This window comes from Pelodiscus sinensis, chromosome 8 (assembly GCF_049634645.1).
Source record: "Pelodiscus sinensis isolate JC-2024 chromosome 8, ASM4963464v1, whole genome shotgun sequence".
Taxonomy (NCBI): domain Eukaryota; kingdom Metazoa; phylum Chordata; order Testudines; family Trionychidae; genus Pelodiscus; species Pelodiscus sinensis.
Window position 1 is genome coordinate 3,954,271 of NC_134718.1, and position 19,099 is coordinate 3,973,369.

Genomic DNA, 19,099 nt, shown 5'->3' on the forward strand with positions numbered 1-19,099 from the left:
AAATCACAAAAATTGGCAGGGCTTTTGGCAAATCTAGTTCCTGAAACTAACTAACTTTTTTGATATGAATAGATTCAGTTGATAGCATCCATTTAAAATCCCTTTTGTGAAGTTTGTATTTTTTGACTATTGAATTTGAGATCAGAGGCAGATGACTTGAGAGAAGTACTGATGTTTCGCTGGTGGGAGTTCAGTTTGAGTGAAACAAGTTGGCTGGATAAGAACTATGAACCTCTGATTCTTTAAGTCATGTGAGATGAAGAAATGTTATTTCCCTGAACTACCTTTAGTTCTTTAGATGAAGTATTCCTTCCAAGTCAAGGTGAAGTCAGAAGTTAAGTTTCTTATTAGTTTGATATGGGTAATACACTATACATTATGAATACAGTCTTTTGGATTTTTGTTCTTCTCATTGGAAAGTGTTTTTAGGCCCTGTCTGCACATCATCTATCAGGGAACACAGTTTCAACATAGTTAATTGTATCATGGGTAGGACCTAAATTTCACTGGCCTGAGATCCAAGATTTTCCATTTTAAATTCTGATCCCATGCCAAAGAAGCTGTGTGATAAGACACTAGACTTGAACTTGGGAGATCTGGGTTAAATTTCTGACTCTGCGACAGACTTCCTATGTGACCTTGGTGAAATTACTTAATTTCTCTAAGTCTCAGTTAATTAGCTGTAAAAATTAAATATGTTCTTCCTCTCATCTTTGACCATTCTTGTAAATTACTGTCTTTGGGGCAGAGATGATCTCTTACTATGTTTTCTGTGACTATCACAATGGGACCCTAATCTCATTTGGTGACTCTAAATATTACTGTAACACACAGAAATAATATGGGTGGAAGATTTAGTGAATAGTTTGCAGGCCCAATATCTTATGAAGTACCAAGACTCCAAGAAGTAGAATCTAGCACTGGAAAAATGAGATTACCAGTGCCAAATATTTCCATTTCTTTTTGGTTATGAGGTTTGTACAGTAAATTCATAGAGTACTAATTACAGTCGTATTTCCCAAAATTCAGTTCTCAGCTGATTTTATTGCTTGTCTGGAATCTAATGAGCTTCTTATTGCTGTACATCAGTCTGAAAGCTTGGGATCCCTTCAAATAGCACACTATTTTAATATTTAATGGCTCAAAAGACATTGGATGCTAAAAAATTGAAGTGGGATATAAAAAGCAAGATGGCAATCAGAATGACTAGATTTTAAAGTAGTATCTCATTTCCTTAAAATAGCTTTTACAATATTTTTATTTTGGAAAGTTTGTAAAATGTAAACTTAAATCTGAGAGACTGTTTGAATTATGGCTGCTGCTAATGACATAGGTGGTTCCTATGTTTACATTCAAGAGGAGCAACAATTACTTTGGATTCTTTCCTAAACAGAATATTTTCTTCTTTTGTTCAGTCTGTTAGAGCTCTTTGGGAGATATGTATGTCATGAGGAGCTTTAAAGTTGTACATAATCTTACAGGATGGACTGCAAGTCAAGTATAAATATTGTACATTTTGAACTTTTGGGAAGTTTGACAAATGTAATAATAAATATAACAAAGGCAAGCCTGGCTTATTGGCTATCCTATACAATAAAAACACATACTAAAAATACTTTTAAGTCACACTTGAGCATGTTCTAAAGTCCATTATTTAACAAGCTGCCAGGACTGGAAACACTTTGGAAGAGTAGTACAAAAACTTTCAGGATCAGTAAACTTTGTCTAGACAGTTGTGATGGGCCAGAAATCAGCAAGGAAATGTGCATCCCTGTGCAGATGCTATGGAAGCATTTAGTCAAATGCACAATGCAATTTGGATCAATCTTCTTTTGACATGCCAGTTTAAAGATACTACCTCCTGATGGTGGGTGTGCATTAAGGCCCCAATTAATATTATCTGAAATTAAGTTAGCAAAATAATATTGATTTAAAATTATGTATTTAGTCAGTGGTTTGAAAACATTCAGAAAGGTCAGTATTATATCAGTTTGATGGCGGTGAACACTGAAACAGAGAAGTCAAGCGATTTTCCCAAGATCATGATTTCAGTGGCTGAGCTGGGAAGAAACCTCAATTCTAATTATCATTTAGCTTTTTTCTATAATTTAACCTATTATCTCACAACAACCAATTTTAAACACTGTTTATGCTAACCCATGACAGTCAATATCATAGTTTCTAATGGGAAAAAATACCCATCCATGTTTTCTGCAGAGCTAGAAAACTTCCAGTACAACTATGTGTAAAAGACAGTTGTTGCTAGTTTGATTTCAGCTACAATGAAAATAGTACAGCACAGTTTTGGCCAGCAAGTTTCTGTGCCACAACCACTCACACAGTAATCTTTGGTCCTTCTGACCAATGTACTGAGGCGGAGATGAAATAGTGAACAAAGGGTAGATAACGTACAGGTCACCAGAGCTAGAAAATTAAAATTTACAAATTATTAAACAACTTGTCCTATGAAGTGTGTATGTACATTCTTCAGAGTGTCCACAGCACTTACAACCAAGTTTTGTAGTTGGCCAATGAGAGTATGGGCTTTCTTCCAATTCCCAGAGACTTCTTCCTTCTTTTTCAGGCTTCAGTCCCGGTGCCTGTGGTCTGCTGGGGACGGTCCCCAGCAGACCACAGGCACCGGGACTGAAGCGGCAGCAGCGGCGGTTCCCCGCGCTTCTGAGGCTTTGCTCTGGCAAAGCCTCAGAAGCGCGGGAACCTGCCCGGTGCCCCTGGTCTGCTGGAGACGGTCTCGCCCCGTTCGTAAGTCGGATAATAAGTCGGATCCGCGTAAGTCGGGGACTGCCTGTAGAAGCGCAGGGACTCTCTGAATACAATACAATGTAATATTAGCACTATCTCTCCCTTGAACTGTCAGCTGAAAACACCTGATTCACCTCTTGCTCATCACTTGGCTGAGCAATTCCACTGGAAAAGGCTTGTAGATTGAAAAACGTGTTACAGGATCTGAATGCACCCCCAAGAGAATTACCGCTTTAGCTACATGTGTGAGGTGCTGAGGGATGTTCTTTTGGGCAATTGAGGTAGTAAACTAGGATGTATAAGTGGTAACACTAAGGACAAGAACAATGAAAGGCAACCCTTGTTAATGAGTAGTTTCAATGGCATGAATGCTTTTTGGAAATATTTGAATTGTATATTTCAGTCAAAATGTTGTGCAAGATTTTTCTGTTCAGATTCACAAAATAACCTTTGCTTCCCTTTGATTTACAGGTTCTTTGGCACCTGGATATCTTCCGTCGGAGCTTCCGACAGATCACAACGCACAAGTGTATGGGAGAGTCTTGCATCTTTTGTGCTCTTAAGGTAAGAGATGGGAGGGGAAAAACAGCTTGGAGAAGTTGGAATTGTTTACCAGAGATTGTGAGTTGCATTGACTTAATCATTGCCACAGGGACTGGTGAGAAGGAGAGTAAATCTACTTAGATATAGGCTGCAGAGAGTCATAGGATACAATGCCATGCTTTTAGTATACTCAGCCGGTGGGTTGTGAGACTGTCATATTTCCTCAGTTCATTGTGTAGTTATCCCATATCCTTCTGGTAGTGGAGGTGTATTGAAACTAACAGGTGCCTCCATCTTATCTGAGTAGTTAAATTAATTTTTCAAATGCAGTTCTCATTTTCTAATTTGACTTTTTGATTTATAATTGCTATTCTCAGCATAGTCCCACTATCTGCCTTTCCATACGATCTGCCTAAGAGCCCAATTTCAAAGGCAGAAGTTAAGTAATAGAAAAGGTGAATGTTCAGCATCAATGAGTGTGCCACCCGTGTTGGTCAGTTATAATGATAGCAGAGAGGCAATGGTTTTCATAAGAAAAGTGTTCTGTGTAGATTTGGTGAAAGATAATCTCTTGCCTATGAAACCTTTAGGCTTAACAGGCTTCCTTTGTCTGCCTTTATAGTAGTCTTTGGATCCAGCCCGCAGCCTGCCCCTTTGGGACCCTTAGGCAGGCTCCCTGCCTGCTGCAACCCGAGGCCACTCAGAGTGGCTGACTGCTGGGACCACAGGCCTCTAGGCACCATGCGCCCCTTTTGGGGTGGGATACTTTGTGCACTGCCCCCACTCCCAGCCTAATCATTGCACCTCCTATTGGCCAGAAACTGGCCAGTGGGAGCTGTGATTGTGTTGAGACTGAGGGGAGTGTGCAAAGTCTCTCCGTGCTCCTTCCCAGTGCTGCAGCCCCAGGTCACGCAAACCGTCTGCATGGCCTCTTCCCCAGGTCACAATTCCCCTCCCCCCGAGACCCTGCTGCACTCCCTCCCCTCTCCCAAGTCAGAATCTTCTCCTGCACCCAAACTCCCTGTCAGACATCACACTGTCTCCTGCTCCCCAGTCCCCTACCCCAGGCTCCCTGCTGCGCCCAACCTCTGTCCCTTGACCACTTTCCAAATCTTGGAGTGGCTCCCCCGTCAAAAATGATTGCCCACTCCTGCTTTGTAATATAATACACACCTATTTGCAGTCACTATTGTTAAACCTATTTCACAGGAGAAACAAGTAGTTGAATATTGTAGACATAGGCATGGGAGTAAGGGGGTCTGGATTCTAATTTTGGTTCTGACACTGACTCTGTGACCTTGAGTGGATTACTTAGGCCCACATTTTCAAATGTGTCATCATTTTGGAAGCCTACAGTTTTGGGATTCTCAGCAAGTGCCTCAACTTGGACAACCAACTCCACTAATCAGAAAATTAGTCGATGTGCTTGAAAATATAGACCTCAGCCTCCCTGAGTAGCAATTTCCCCATCCCTACAATGAGGCAGTGATATTTACTTGTCAGATTGGTAGAAAGGCCTTAATGAACAGTTAAAATTGTATTGTGATAGCACTTGAAGGTGCTAAACCCGTTTTGCTAAGTACTTCACATGAACATAACAAAAGATGGTCCCTGCTCCAAAGAGTTTACATTCTGAGTATGAGACAACCGATTGATACAGTGAAGTGGCATGGAGGGAAGGGCAAGGGGGAAGAGAGTACAGGGAAACAGTGAGATTCTAGTAAGTAAAACAGGCAGTAATCACAGTATGCTAGCTTCTAACATTGTTGAGTGACTTGTAGGCGGTATGGCAGAGGCAAGTGTAAAGGATGAATTTGAAGGAGGACAGTATAGTGGATTTTTACAGAAGGGGTCTCCCCATGTAGGGACAGCAAAGGAGAGAGCATGAAGCTGTGTAAATTGTCCATGTCTCATTTTCTATGAAAACTTGATATGGAACAGAGGTGAGGATTGATGGCTGTATATCAGGTGTTCTCAACCTTTTTTAATTTGCTGATCCCTAAAAAATGTTAAATGGTGGTGCAAACTCCTTTGGAAATATTAAACCTAGTCTGCAGGCTCCAATGGTCCACAGGCCACAGTTTGAAAACTACTGCTTTATGAGAGGAGACATGTAGAACTTAGGTAAGCTATAAGAGATGACACACAGCTTGCGATAATGATGGGAAAGAGAGTCATTGGAGGGACAAAAAGGAGAAGGTGATGTGATTGAAACAATGAGCCAGAAAATAATTGCAGCAGCTTTTTGAATGCATCTTATGCTATTGTCAAGGCCAGGATGGGAGGAGGTTTCAGTAGTTGAGGAGGAAGATAATGAAGGCCTATGAAAGTTGCAGCTGTATTAATAAGAGAGAAAAGGCTGAATGTTAGAGAAGTTGCATAGGAAGAAGTGACAGGATTTGGATGTGTCCTGGATGTATGGGTTTAGAGAGAGAGAGAGGCTGAGTTGCAAATGATAGATTATGGCCACAAGGACAAAGAGAATGGTGGTGTCTGCGGGGACCAAGAATGGGAAGAATGGAGAGGGTTTGGGGTAAAGTTCAAGGAATTAAGTTTTGTCTGTGCTGAGTTTTAAGCTGACAGCAGGACATCACAAGGTGAAGTCAAATTCAAGGTGAGATTTTAATTTGGATAGAAAAGGTTCCAAAATGCAGAGGTAGAGCAGTGTGCCATCAGTGTAAAGATTAGAATTGGATATGTTTTTGAATGGGGTCACCAAGAGAGATTGTGTAAAGGGAGAAGGGACTTCTTCCACCACTGAATATTGGACTGTGGATGAAGAAGATCCTCTGAAGGAAACAGAGAATGATTGACAAAGCTGGAGAACCAAGAGAGGAAAGAGTCATGAAAACCAAGAACAGTTTGGCTGGCTGGTATTAAAGGCAGTTGATAGCTCAAGGAGGACGATTAAATTTAGTTTATGAAATAAATGGTTGTGAGGTGTATAAAAATAAGCAATATTTATTAAACTGGTTAGTGGCAGATGTGGGCCCAAAACTTGAAAAATATGAGCTTATAGCCCTGTGCTTATTAAAAACACATGAAAAGGCACCACTTTGTCCTCATCCTTCCAACTTTGTATGATTGAGAATACCTGTATTCATCAGTTTCATATCTGAAATCAATGTCCGTGCTATTTAACCACAATTGTTAGCAAAATTTCATCAGAGCCTTTGAATCATACAGAAACCCCAAATTCTTTCTGATACAGGCACTCTCTGTGTTACAAAACTTCTGACTTAGAAATATCTGCACATACAAACAGAAGCTCACCTGCAACCTCAGGGAGCAGGCAAGAGTCACAGGTGGTTGTGAGCAGTGCAAGTGCTGGCCTGAGGACTCCGGAGGAGCAGGGGGCAGTCACACAGCCATTGGCTGCAAAGAAGTGGCACTTAGAAGGGGAATCTCCCGCTTCTCTCCAGTCGCTGGCTGCACAGTTGCCACTGGAAAAACCTAAAAAACAACAAATGGACCTGCAGTACCAGAGACTAACAACAAATATAGATGGTATCATGAGCTTTCATGGGCAGAACCCACTTCTTCAGATGAATGGAGCAAGGGGTTCAGAGTTAAAAAAACAACAGGAAAAGAAGGGATGGGGAGCAAAAGAGAAGGGTAAAACAGCTTATCAATTAGAGTCCCCATGACAAATGAGGCTAATAGAGTGGGCTGTAAATGCCCGATACTGGCTTCTTCGAGGTCTTCCGGCCCACACTTGTGCCATTCACCATCTCCTGATGAGTGGGGGCTGAGTGCAGCCTGCAGAGAGGCTCAACCTGTGTTGGATAACTGTTCCCAGAAACAAAATGCAGGACTATGTAGCACTTTAAAGACTAGCCAGATGGTTTATTAGATGATGAGCTTTCACGGGCCAGACCCACTTCCTCAGATCAAATAGTGGAAGAAAATAGTCACAACCATATGTACCAAAGGATACAATTAAAAAAAAATGAACACATATGAAAAGGATAAATCAAATTTCAGAACAGAAGGCGGATGAGGGGGGGAGAGGGGGAAAGGTAAATGTCTGTGAGCTAATGATATTAGAGGTGATAATTGGGGAGGCTATCTTTGTAATGGGTAAGATAGCCAGAATCTTTGTTGAGCCCCCCGCGTAGAGTGTCGAATTTTAGCATGAATGACAGTTCAGAGGATTCCCTTTCAAGTGCAGATTTAAAAGGCTTCTGAAGCAGGATGCAGGTAATTAAGTCGTTGAGACAGTGTCCTTTCTGGTTGAAATGGCAAGAAACTGTTTTTTCTTTGTGATCCTGTCTAATATCTGTTTTGTGGGCATTGATCCTTTGGTGAAGTGTCTGAGACGTTTGTCCAATGTACAAAGCAGATGGACACTTTCGGCACATGATAGCATAAATTATATTTCTGGATGCGCAGGAATATGTTTCCAGAAAGTATGTATCAGTGGATCACAATAAGGGATCAGTTCTGGGTTTGGTTCTGTTCAATATTTTCATTAATGATTTATAAAATAGCACATGGATTAAATTTATGAAGTTTGCAGATGATGCCAAAATGAGAGGTTTTGTAAGTACTTTGGAGGTTAGGATTATAATTCCAAATTATCTGGACAAACTGGACAATTGGTCTGAAGTAAATAAGATTAAATTCAATAATGACAAAAGCAAAGTACTTCACTTAGGAAGGAACAGTTAGTTGTGTATATATACAAAATGGGAAATGACTGCCTAGGAAGGAGTACTGGGGAAAGGAGTCTGGGAGTCATAAGTTTTCAAATACTTAAAAGGTTGTTACAAGAAGGACAGACAAAAATTATTCTTCTTAAACTTTGATGACAGGACAGGAAGCAATGAATTTAAATTGCAGCAAGGGAGGTTTAGGTTTGACATTAGGAAAATCTTTCTACCTGTGAGGTTTGTTGAGCACTGGAATAAAATGCCTGGGGAGGTTGTGGAATCTCCATCATTGGAAATTTTTAAGAACAGGTTAGACAGACACCTGCCAGGAATGGTCTAAAGAAAGGGCTACTCAACACGTGGGCCGCATGTGGCCTGCAGCTCATTTATTTGTGGCCCATGGTGCAGTTTGGGTTTACGCAGGGCTCAATATGTAGCCCACGGGTGGAATCCTTTGCACACGGCCTCTGCTGAGAACACGCTCCACAGTGGCGAGTCAATAGAACGGTCTTCTCTTGAGATGTGTTTTAGTAGTCAATGCTCATTACAAGTGCTGTCCTAGGGGTGGAAATAGGGTAAATGTTGCATTTTATTAATATCAGCAGAACTGACTTAAATGGGGTCTGTGTGTAGTGTAGTCTTGCCTTAATTTTTGTATTTGTGCCTATTAGTATGAAAGAAGCTATTTGCATAAATATTTGCATGTATATGCAACCACACCTAAATTGCAGCCTTCGGAATGTGCTGTGAGTATTATTGTGGCTCCTGGGGCTTCCAAAATTGAGTAGCCCTGGTCTGGATAGTGCTTAGTCCTACTATGAGGGCAGGGAACTGGATCTGATGATCTCTTGAGATCTCTTCCAGTCCTGTAATTTTATGATTTTATAATTACCCCAGCTGTCTCTGCCACAGTGTGCAGTAATGCTCTCGTGATAGTAGAACAGCTTGCTGATTTATAATGAATGTTAAAGTCTGGTGTGTTCTATTTTGCTTTAGTGTTTTCTAGTGCATGACTTTCCTTTTGGTGTTTGTTTATCTCAGCTCGGGTGTGTGGGGGGAAGGAGAGTGGGGGAAATCCGTCCACTGTACTGAGCTTGCCACAAAGAGTTTGTTCTCCTTCCAGGGATTGTACTGGGAGTGTTACAGTGCCAGGATGTAGAACAGAGTGTGTTTTGTTCACAGAGAAGAATGCTGCATTGATTGATAAATTCCAGCGAGGCTGCTCTATTGGTAATTTTGTCATGTGCAACAAAAGCAAGAGGAATGTGAATTTTCTTTGTAGAAATAGTGTTCTCTAAAGTGAAAGCTGAGGACAATAGGAAGTTTGAGTTACCTTCAGAAACAAAGGTGCTCTTTCCAAATGAGACTATGACCCTACAGCAAAACAGTAGAAAAATATCTGAAAAATAAAAGTTTGTGTTGCAGGGTTGCATTACATTTTTTAAAATCTGTATTTGTGCTATATCTGCTTGACAAATAAATACAACTACCATATTTTCCTGAAGAATAGTAATAGAAATGTAGCCGTGTTAGTCTGGTGTAGCTGAAGCAAAATACAGGACTATGTAGCACTTTAAAGACTAACAAGATGGTTTATTAGGTGATGAGCTTTCGTGGGCCAGACCCACTTCCTCAGATCAAGTAGTGGAAGAAAATAGTCACAACCATATATACCAAAGGATACAATTTTAAAAAAATGAACACATATGAAAAGGACAAATCACATTTCAGAACAGGAGGGGGATGCGGGGGTGGGAGGGGAAGAAGGAAGGAAGGAAAGTGTCTGTGAATTAATTATATTAGAGGTGGGGAGAGTTAGATGTCTGTGAGCTAATGTTCTGAAATGTGATTTGTCCTTTTCATATGTGTTCATTTTTTTAATTGGTGTGGGAGAAGGGAGAAAAAGATAGTGAGAGAAATAGATGAACCAGGTGGAAAGGGTTCCCCTAGGGGTGCCACCTGGAAAAAGGGTACCATTGAATCCGCCTGGCCTACCAACCTGGGTTTCCTCTCACAACGTGCTGTTGTGACAAGCTGCCAAGCCTTCCAGGTTTCAGGCCTGCTCTTTCACCAGCATACACCCAGATAGGGATGCACCAGACTGCAGCTGCACACAGACACTGAGATCAGCTCTGCATGGGAATGCTCAGTTAGTGAAGTGCAAAACCCCTCTTTGCAGGGTAAACCCAAAATTATACAGCCTTGCACTACATGGAGAACAATAGTGTAAACTCTTGAAATTCTCCCCTTTCCTCTGTGTGGTGTGGAATAGACCCAGCTTTCTGTCCCAAGTGATGATTTCCAGACACTAGTTTTAGACTAGACAAAACAATTTTATTAACTACAGAAGACAGATTTTAAGTGATTATAAGGGAGTGCAAACCATACATTATCTAGCAAATAAAACAAAAATACAATCTAGGCTTACTATACTAAAGATTTTGGATAGGAGGAGGAGCAACTCTCACGCTAATTATTGATATAGAAAGTTTGCAGAGATTCTTGAGGGCTAGCAACAGTTATTTGGAGTTTAAAACTGCAGGTATACCTTTCACAGGCTGGCAATCCCTCTAGCCTAGGTTCACCCTTCTTCCAGTTCAGTTCTTGTTTCTCAGGTGTTTCCAGCAGTTTTCTTGGTTAGGGAGTCAGTGAAGGAGAACACCGATGATGTCACTCCCCTGCCTTAAATAGCTTTTGTTTATGGCAGGAATCCTTTGTGACCACTTGATTTCCCATGCATTTCAATGGAAAAATGCTAGTATTCTGTGGAATCTAATGCCCAGTGACTTGGTCACCTGTCCCTGTAGTGGCACAGCTGACGTAACTCAGAGATTGTAGTGTCCTCAGGAAGGCTCCTGGTGATCGATTAGCATTTTCTAAGACCCCTTGTTCTCTCTAATGGCCCTTCCTAATCAAAACTGATTGCATTCTGTCTAGTGCATAGTTTCCCAAATTGGGGGGCGTGCAGAGATTCCAAGGGCAGCGCGAGGCGACCAGTCTCTCCCTCCTCCCCCCGGTCCAGTAAAAAAATTCAGAAAATACCATGTGAAATGTCCGGTATTTTCTGTTTTTCCTGGCTCGGGCGTCCACCGGAACATGCGTGGCTGAGGCAGGGGGAGGATGGAGCATCCCCATTCAGTTCCTTTTTTTTTTCCCCAACAAGTTTTGCTGCTATTTTTTGGGGGTGGGGGGAGCATGTGAGGCTTTCTCAAAAATCAAAAAGGGGGCGTGATGCCGAAAAGTTTGGGAACCACTGGTCTAGTGGGCATTCCCCAGCTGTAAAAATATTTGTAATATGGACATAATATTCCTTAACTTCAGATATCAGTGATACATGCGTATGAGTAGGATAATCCTGTTCAGTTAGTCATAACCTTTGCATTCATATGTCCTATACAGGCAGTCCCCGGGTTACGTACAAGATAGGGACTGTAGGTTTGTTCTTAAGTTGAATCTGTATGTAAGTCAGAACTGGCATCCGGATTCAGCCGCTGCTGAAACTGACCGCCAGTTCTAACTTACATACAGATTCAACTGTCCCCAAGTCAGCTGCTGCTGAAACTGATCAGCGGCTGATTCCAGGAAGCCAGGGGCAGAGCAACTCTGCCTTGGGCTTCCTATAGTCAGCGCTGGTCAGTTTCAGCAGCGGCTGACTTGGGGACGCCTGGGGCAGAGCAGCTGGGGTGCTGCTGGGTTGCTCCAGTAGCACCGCTCCTCGGCGCTACTGGACCAACCCAGCAGCACCCCAGCTGCTGTGCCCCAGGCGTCCTGATTCAGCCACTGCTGAAACTGACCAGCAGCGGCTGAATCAGGATCTGGGGCAGAGCAGCTGGGGTGCTGCCGGGTTGGTCCAGTAGTGCCCAGAGCAGCACTGCAGGACCAATCGGCAGCGCCCCAGCTGCTCTGCTCCAGGGTCCAAAACAAAAGCCTGGTCTGCTGGGGGGGGGCACACTAGCTGTGCCCCCCCCCCCCCCAGCAGACCAGGGACACGGGGAGCAGAGCCGCAGCAGCAGCGGGGTGCCGCGCCTCTGAGGCTTTGCTCTGGCAAAGTCTCAGAGGCGCGGGACCCCGCCACTGCTGCGGCTTCAGTCCCGGTGCCTGTGGTCTGCTGGGGACGGTCCCCAGCAGACCACAGGCACTGGGACTGAAGCGGCAGCAGCGGCGGTTCCCCGCGCTTCTGAGGCTTTGCTCTGGCAAAGCCTCAGAAGCGCGGGAACCCGCCCGGTGCCCCTGGTCTCCAGCAGATGGTCTCCAGCAGACCAGGGGCACCGGAGCAGCTTACGAACGGGGCTTTCTCGCCCCGGAGCTCGCAGGTAGCAATCCGCCACCTCGACCTCCGGGGCGAGAGAGCCCCGTTCGTAAGTGCGGATCCGACGTAAGTATATATCATAGTTATGCCTGTATATATCATAGTTATGCCATAATCATATCATATAGGTCAGTGATTCCCAACCTTTTTCCCATGGAGGCACCCCTAAAATAATTTTTCATATCCCGAGGAACCCCTACCTATGAAAATGTTTGCTTGGCCAGTAAAAGTTGACAGCGGGGAGCGCAATTAAATTACTGCTAAATTTTTTTCAAGAAAATTTATTTGTAAAGAGCTGGTTTTTTATATATATATATATATATATATATCAGCTTACATTGTAGGAAAAAAAATTGGAGCATTTTCCTGTCCCCCCCCCTTTTTTTTTTTTTTTTGTACAGTAAAACTCCAATTGTCCGGCATCCAGTAGTCTGGCACTCCTGATAGTCCGGCACCAACTGGAACCTGAAAGTGCTCTGGCCAGCCGGACAATTGGAGCTGCTGGCGGGGAACGGTGTGGGGAACGGCGAACCCTCTACTGTTTTGCAGGAAGGCAGGGGAAGCCCTGCGTTGCTCCCAAGAGTTTCCGGGAGGGGAGTGGGCTCCCCACCCCCAGGCTGCAATAATTATCGCCGAGCAGAGGGGTGAGGGGCGGCGCTGCGGGACCAACCCAGCAGCACCCCAGCTGCTCTGTTCCACCACTTGTCTGCCGCTGGTCAGTTTCAGCAGCGGCAGCGGTGGACTTAGGGAAGCGGTGGAGCGGAGCAGCTAGGGTTCCCCGTCCACCCCCCTGGACACAGTGCGGGTCCCGGGAGACCCGTCACAGTTCCCCGCCGGAGTTCCTCCCAATACTCCAGTATATCTGATAATCCAGCACCACCTAGGTCTCAAAGGTGCCAGATTATGGGAAGTCTACTGTATTATCTAATCTTTTTTTTTTTTTTTTTTAAATATCAAATATCCTCCCCCTCCTGCCTCACTCTCTCTTTCTCTTCTCCTCCTCCTCCTGCCTCACTCTCTTTCTCTTCTCCTCCCCCTCTTGCATCTCACTCGTGGAGCCCAAATGGCTGCTTGCTCCCACGCGGCGGCCCAGCTGAGCGGCACAGAAGTCAGCCGAGTGCCACAGCAGGAGGTGAAGGGCGTGACACATGCTCCAGGCCCCGCCCAGTGTTATTTGTTCCACAGTACTTATGTCTGTTACAGCAGCATGGTATATTCACACCCCTGAATGATATAAGTTACACATCCAGCCTGCTTAATTAGTACTTCTTCTGCTGTTAAATATTTATATCTGTATCATCTATATCTAGCTTGGTTTCAGTTATTTCCACTCCAATTCATCTGATGAAGTGGGTTTTAATCATGCAAGTTCATGATTCTAGATATATGTTTGTTAGTCTCTAAGGTGCCACAGAACTACTCATTGTTTTTAAAGGTACAGATTAACACAGCTGCACCTCTGAGATAAGTTATACCGACAGAGGTGGTTGTATGTACAAGCCCTTAGACTAATGTAGTTGCAGTAGCTGGTTCAGGAAGCAATATGAGATAAGGAGAGTCACAAGGGACAGAAATTATGTAGAACCATGAAGACAAAGACAAGATGTTTGAATTTTGTTGTGGTAGAGAAGGGGGAACAAATGGAGAGATTCAGAGTGGAGTATGACATGGCTAGGTTGGGTAAGGGAGATGTTATTTTGCAAGCAGATTTTGTATGCACTGAACCAGGGTGGTGTTTGTGTGAGGCTAAAGAGTAGGAGGCTATCATACTAGTATAAGCAGAGCACATGATCTGAGATTAAGAAAAAGATTTAGTATGGGCAATTTAAAGTGATAAAACTGCAGGGCAACCACTCCCTTCTGTCTAATGTTGTGTGACAGGAAAGTCTTGCTCTGGTGAAGAGGTAAGCAAAGAGCCTATCCTGGAAAATACAGAAAAGTGCATTTAAATTCCTTGACTCCAACTGGATATTTTTATTAGGTCTCTGATGGATTAAAATATTGCTTTGTTTAAGCAGAGGGTTTAGAACTGTAAATGCACAGCAGCATTATAACACAGATTCATTATTTCGGTGTGGACCAACATGCACAATTATGTAACAGTTAAAACATTTAGTTCTTCTTTAAGTAGCGTCCCTATAGATGCGCCACTACAGATGTGTCTGCACACCCCCCGCTGCAGATCACAGAATTTAAATTGCAGTCTTGCCACATATGTGCTTGAGTACAGTAATTCCTCACTTAACACGTGCCCGCTTAACACGTTTTCACTTAACACGATCATTTTCTGAAACATCATTAGTGTTAAATGAGGAATTACTGTATTTCTTCCTCAGTTCCTTCTCATTTTCACTTCTCCCCCTTCTCCCCCTACCGAGACAGAACTAAGAGCTGTCCCTTCATGGGTCACTGACTCCTGATAGTTTTGCAGATTTTAGCTTCTCTTGAAGCTTCTTTATTTTAGTACCTTGTTTTAAGCTGCCTGTGCCAAAAGAAGAAAAAAAAGAAAGGGTTTCCTGTCCACTAATCCTGATGGTGGGAGGACCCCGCTAGACAAAGGTATTCCCAGCTCTCTAAGCTTCAAAAATACTTTGCCTGCAAAGAATCTGTCCCTGGTTTTGGATTAGACAGTGCACTCGCTGCCTGGGTGAAAAGCAAAATCCAACAAAGTGTGGTTGGTGCCAGCAGATAAAACCCAAGTCCAGGAAGGATAAAGAGCCAGCTTTTCAAAGGGAAGTGTTTGGCAGAAAAGTGTATTCATCAGCCACTCCTCAGTTCCGGGTGGCTAATTATCAGGTCTTGTCCAAATTTGACTATTAGAACTGTGTGAAACTATATTGCTTTATTAATCAGCTCCCAGACTCCGAGAGAGCAATTTATGGCCATGATTAACTGGTGCAAAACCATCTTTCTGATCCACAGTAGATGTGATGGCAGTTGTGGTTATGAGAAGGGCTTTGTGGTTGCAGTTGTCTAGCTTCTCTAAAGAGGCCTAAACCATGGTGGAGGACTCTCTCTTTGGGGGAATGAAGCTGTTTGCCTAAAAGACAGATACATCTCTTCACATGTTGAAGGGTTTTCAATCAATTCTTTGTTTCCTGGGGATATTATATGATGGCCTAAAAAAGAAAATACAGCCCTAATTTTCTGCTGTAGACCAGGCTTGAGTGGAGAACTAGATTTAGAAGTTTCTTTCATTTTATGTTTACCTCACAGAACTTATTAAATCAGCTGAGAATATGTAATATTTCTAACATAAACATAAAGATGACTTTTTTCCCTCTTTCCCCACAAGGGTATCTTCAATCAGTTTCAGTGTAGCAGCGAGAAAGTTCTGCCTTCTGATGCCCTGCGCAGTGCTCTTGCAAAGACCTTTCAGGATGAGCAGCGCTTCCAGCTGGGCATCATGGATGATGCTGCTGAATGTTTTGTGAGTATGCTGTTTGTGTGTCACGCAAGGGGGGTTGACAGGCTTTGCAGGGATGTATTGAAAACACCACACTGTTGTCTTGATTTTGATAGCTGCGTACATATTCTAAAAGAGATGATCCCAAGTAGACCCGTTTGAGAAACGCTGCAGTAGAGGGTGAGGCTCGCAAATATTCTGGTCGTGGGGCCATATAAATGCCTAAATAAATATATAAGCTGCTTCTTGGTGCCAAGGTTCAAAATAAGGAAATTAAGTGTGACAACTTTCTAAGTACAGGCAGTCCCCGGGTTACGTACAAGATAGGGACCGTAGGTTTGTTCTTAAGTTGAATTTGTATGTAAGTCGGAACTTGTACATATTGTAGGGGAAACTCTAGCCAAACATTTCTCCAGAGCTCAGTTTTATTCTCCCACACCTCACTTCCCTCAGTCCTTTATTCTCAAGCTGAGGTGTCTGCTGAGAAAAGCCGCTCCACGTCTCCCTGATCTGCTGGGGGGGGGGGGGAGGGCGCTAGCTTCGTGTCTCCCTGGTCTGCTGGGGGGGGGGGCGCTAGCTTCGTGTCTCCCTGGTCTGCTGGGGGGAAGCAGCTAGTGCGGGGTTGCCTCACCCCGTTTGTAAGTAGGGATCCGATGTAAGTCGGATCCATGTAACCCGGGGACTGCCTGTACAGTGAAATGTCACATAGCTTCATAATAAATGTGTCCTTGTTCCTTGCATGCTTTAATCAGCTGTGCAATTGAGACTTTAGATAACCGGACATCGCCCCATTGAGATGAATGGAGCAGTTCACACTTCTGAGAGCTGTTTTATAGGCAGCCCTTAAACTGCCTATAAACTAAGGGTTTGTAGATGTGGGGATATTATACCAGTGTAATCTAAGTTGTAAATTTATACAGATATACTGTCTTAAGCCTGTCAACACTGTTTATGTAACTGCCCACTTAACTGCAGCTTTCCTGGCCCAAGTGCCTGTTCCGGATACCTGGTTGTCCATTCACATCGCACTACCTACTTACCAAGCAAACCTGGGACTATGCTGGCTTCAATAGAGCAGTATTGCAAGTCGCACGACTGAACTCGGAGCCCACCTCCAGGGATATTGCTTATGAATCATCTAGAATGGAAATGACATGAGCAAGCACTCCAAGAAAAAATGGTTACCCACCTTTCATAACTTGTTCTTCGAGATGTTTTGCTCATGTCCATTCCATTACCCACTTCTCTGCCAAAGTTGCTGGCAAGAGGGAACTGAGAGCGTGTAGGGACAGTGTTGTCTGACAGATTGCCACATGAGTGAGGCAATCCACAGATACTGCTAAGGTAAAAATCTGTGACAGCTGGAGGGCATGCATGTACCTAGAATGGAAGGGACATGAGCACACATCTCCAATTTACAAAAGGTAAGTAACCATTTTTTGTTGCAACCGTGTGTCAGGGGTATGAATAATTGAGACCTGTGAATGGTGTATGTAAGCTAAACCAAGTCCTTGTGTAGACAGTACAAGGTTGACAGAAGAATTCTTCCATCGACCCTAGTTACTACCTCCCCAGGAGGTAGATTACTTACACTGAGGGAGGAATTCTTCCTATCAACATAGGTAATGTCCACACTGACAAGCTATAGAAGCACAACTGTGCTGCTACAGCATTTTAAGTATAAGGAAGCTCTTGGTTGACAGGAGTTCTGCTGACCTAGCTGCTACAGCCTGGAGAAGGAGATTTACTACATTGATGGGAAAAGTTTCTCTTTAATGTAGGAAGCACCTAGAACATGGTGCTACAGTGGTACAACTGCAGCCATTGTAGTGCAGACATATCCCTATGCTATAATAAGGGTGTCCACATCAGTGCTGATGTCAGTTGAAATATGTTGTTGTAATTAGAAGTAGTATAACTGATCCCTTTGGGGACAAGCCTTAGGGCAGACATCACTCCCTTACTTTTCACTCAGTTAACTTCAAGGTTTTCTTTGCAACCATAAGGACTAAAGACTTAGGCTGTGTCTATGCTATGCACCTTGAAGTGGCACGACTGTGCGGCTACAACTGTACCATTTTAAGGCACACAGTGTAGCCACTTTTTGTCTCCAGGGGAGGGCTCTGCTGATGACAAAATAAAAACCACCCCCACAGAGGGGCAGTGGTTTCATCAGTGGGAGAGCTCACCCGTGCTTTTCGTCACTAAAACTTTTGTTGTTCAGGGGTTGCTTTTCACACTCCTGAGCAACAAAAGGTTTAGTTATGAATGTGTAGTGATTAACATGCAGTGATTATACATAAGGGTTACTCCAGGGTGATGATCCTGCAATTAGGTTCCTCTGCCAGGCAGTGGCACCCCACTGAGCTGCTGTGCCAATTATACTTAACGCCTAAGGTGAGCAGATGTCCTGTTTTTAAAGGGCCAGTCTCATATTTAAGCCCTCCTGCATGTGTCATGACATTTTTTTTTAAAAAAGGGCAAATTGTCCCATATTTTCCATTCTCTTGCCCCCATCAGTACTGATGGACTCTATTGCTGGCTGAATCCCTGCTTTCCAGCCAGCCACCCACCCACTAGTGGTGAGTTTTGGGGGGTGTCCAGGGCTGACATTGGGGATGAGTATTGCAGTGCATGGGGAGCCGCCCACTCCCTCTGCTGATCTGTCTGCACAGCCCCTGCTGTGTGCTCGCTCTTGGCCATCAGGGCCCCACTCCCTGTCTCAATTCTGGCTGGTATGGTTGTGAACAGCAGTGGCTGGTGAGCATGGACAGGTGCCAGGTGGCAGCTAGTTAGGTGACCTCTCTGCTGCCCACCCTTCAACCCTTTACGTGCTCCCTCTCTTGCTGTTCTCTTCCTGCTTTGCCCCTTCCCTCTATCTCCATCCTCACTGCTCCTCCATATCCCCTAACAAGGTGTCCCACTCCCAGTGCTCTGTGAAGAGTCAACCTTTGGTCAGGGTGCTCCGCTCACCAACAGTCAGGCCAAAAAGCTCCTTTCTTCCTTCCACTGCCTCTGGCTGGGCAGGTGCACTGGGAAAGCCCAAGACTCTCCAGCCTGAGGTACTGGCTGGGAGGAGCCAAGGCCTGCGTGTGCCAAAGCCCTGCACAGCACTAGCATGGGGAAGCCTCTCCACCCCGCAGCTAAGCTCTGGAGTAGCAGGAAGCAGTTCCCATCTCTTCCCTCCTGCCCAGTGCCAAAAGGCTGCTGCTGACCACATTCTAGTGTGAACCCTGGTAGAAACCTGGGGTGCGTGAGCATGTGACCCTGTGTGCATCCTGCACATGTTGCCTTGAGAAGATACAGTGCCAGGTACTAGGAGAGTCAGGTTCATGCTGGGGGCCCAGCCAGGCATGGAGGGTAGAGAGGGCTGGGTAGGGAGGGTTGTGTCCGTCAGTCTCCCCATCCACCCCCCGTGTGATAGCG

At 44.2% G+C, this 19,099-nt stretch overlaps 1 protein-coding gene and 1 long non-coding RNA gene across 10 annotated transcripts in view; one reads left to right on the top strand and one right to left on the bottom strand.

The window, feature by feature from the left end:
* USP54 (ubiquitin specific peptidase 54) overlaps positions 1 to 19,099 on the top strand; it is a 114,972-nt gene that overhangs the window by 33,470 nt on the left and 62,403 nt on the right. For all 9 annotated transcript variants that reach the window (XM_025177889.2, XM_075935638.1, XM_075935637.1 and 6 more), the window contains 2 exons: positions 3,235 to 3,327; positions 15,563 to 15,697. In XM_025177889.2, the coding sequence (XP_025033674.1) occupies positions 3,235 to 3,327; positions 15,563 to 15,697 (228 nt within the window). The remainder of the gene's footprint in view (positions 1 to 3,234; positions 3,328 to 15,562; positions 15,698 to 19,099) is intronic.
* LOC142830477 (uncharacterized) overlaps positions 6,587 to 19,099 on the bottom strand; it is an 80,315-nt gene continuing 67,802 nt past the window's right edge. Inside the window, exon 3 of the long non-coding RNA XR_012905761.1 lies at positions 6,587 to 6,759. This is a non-coding gene — a long non-coding RNA (uncharacterized LOC142830477). The remainder of the gene's footprint in view (positions 6,760 to 19,099) is intronic.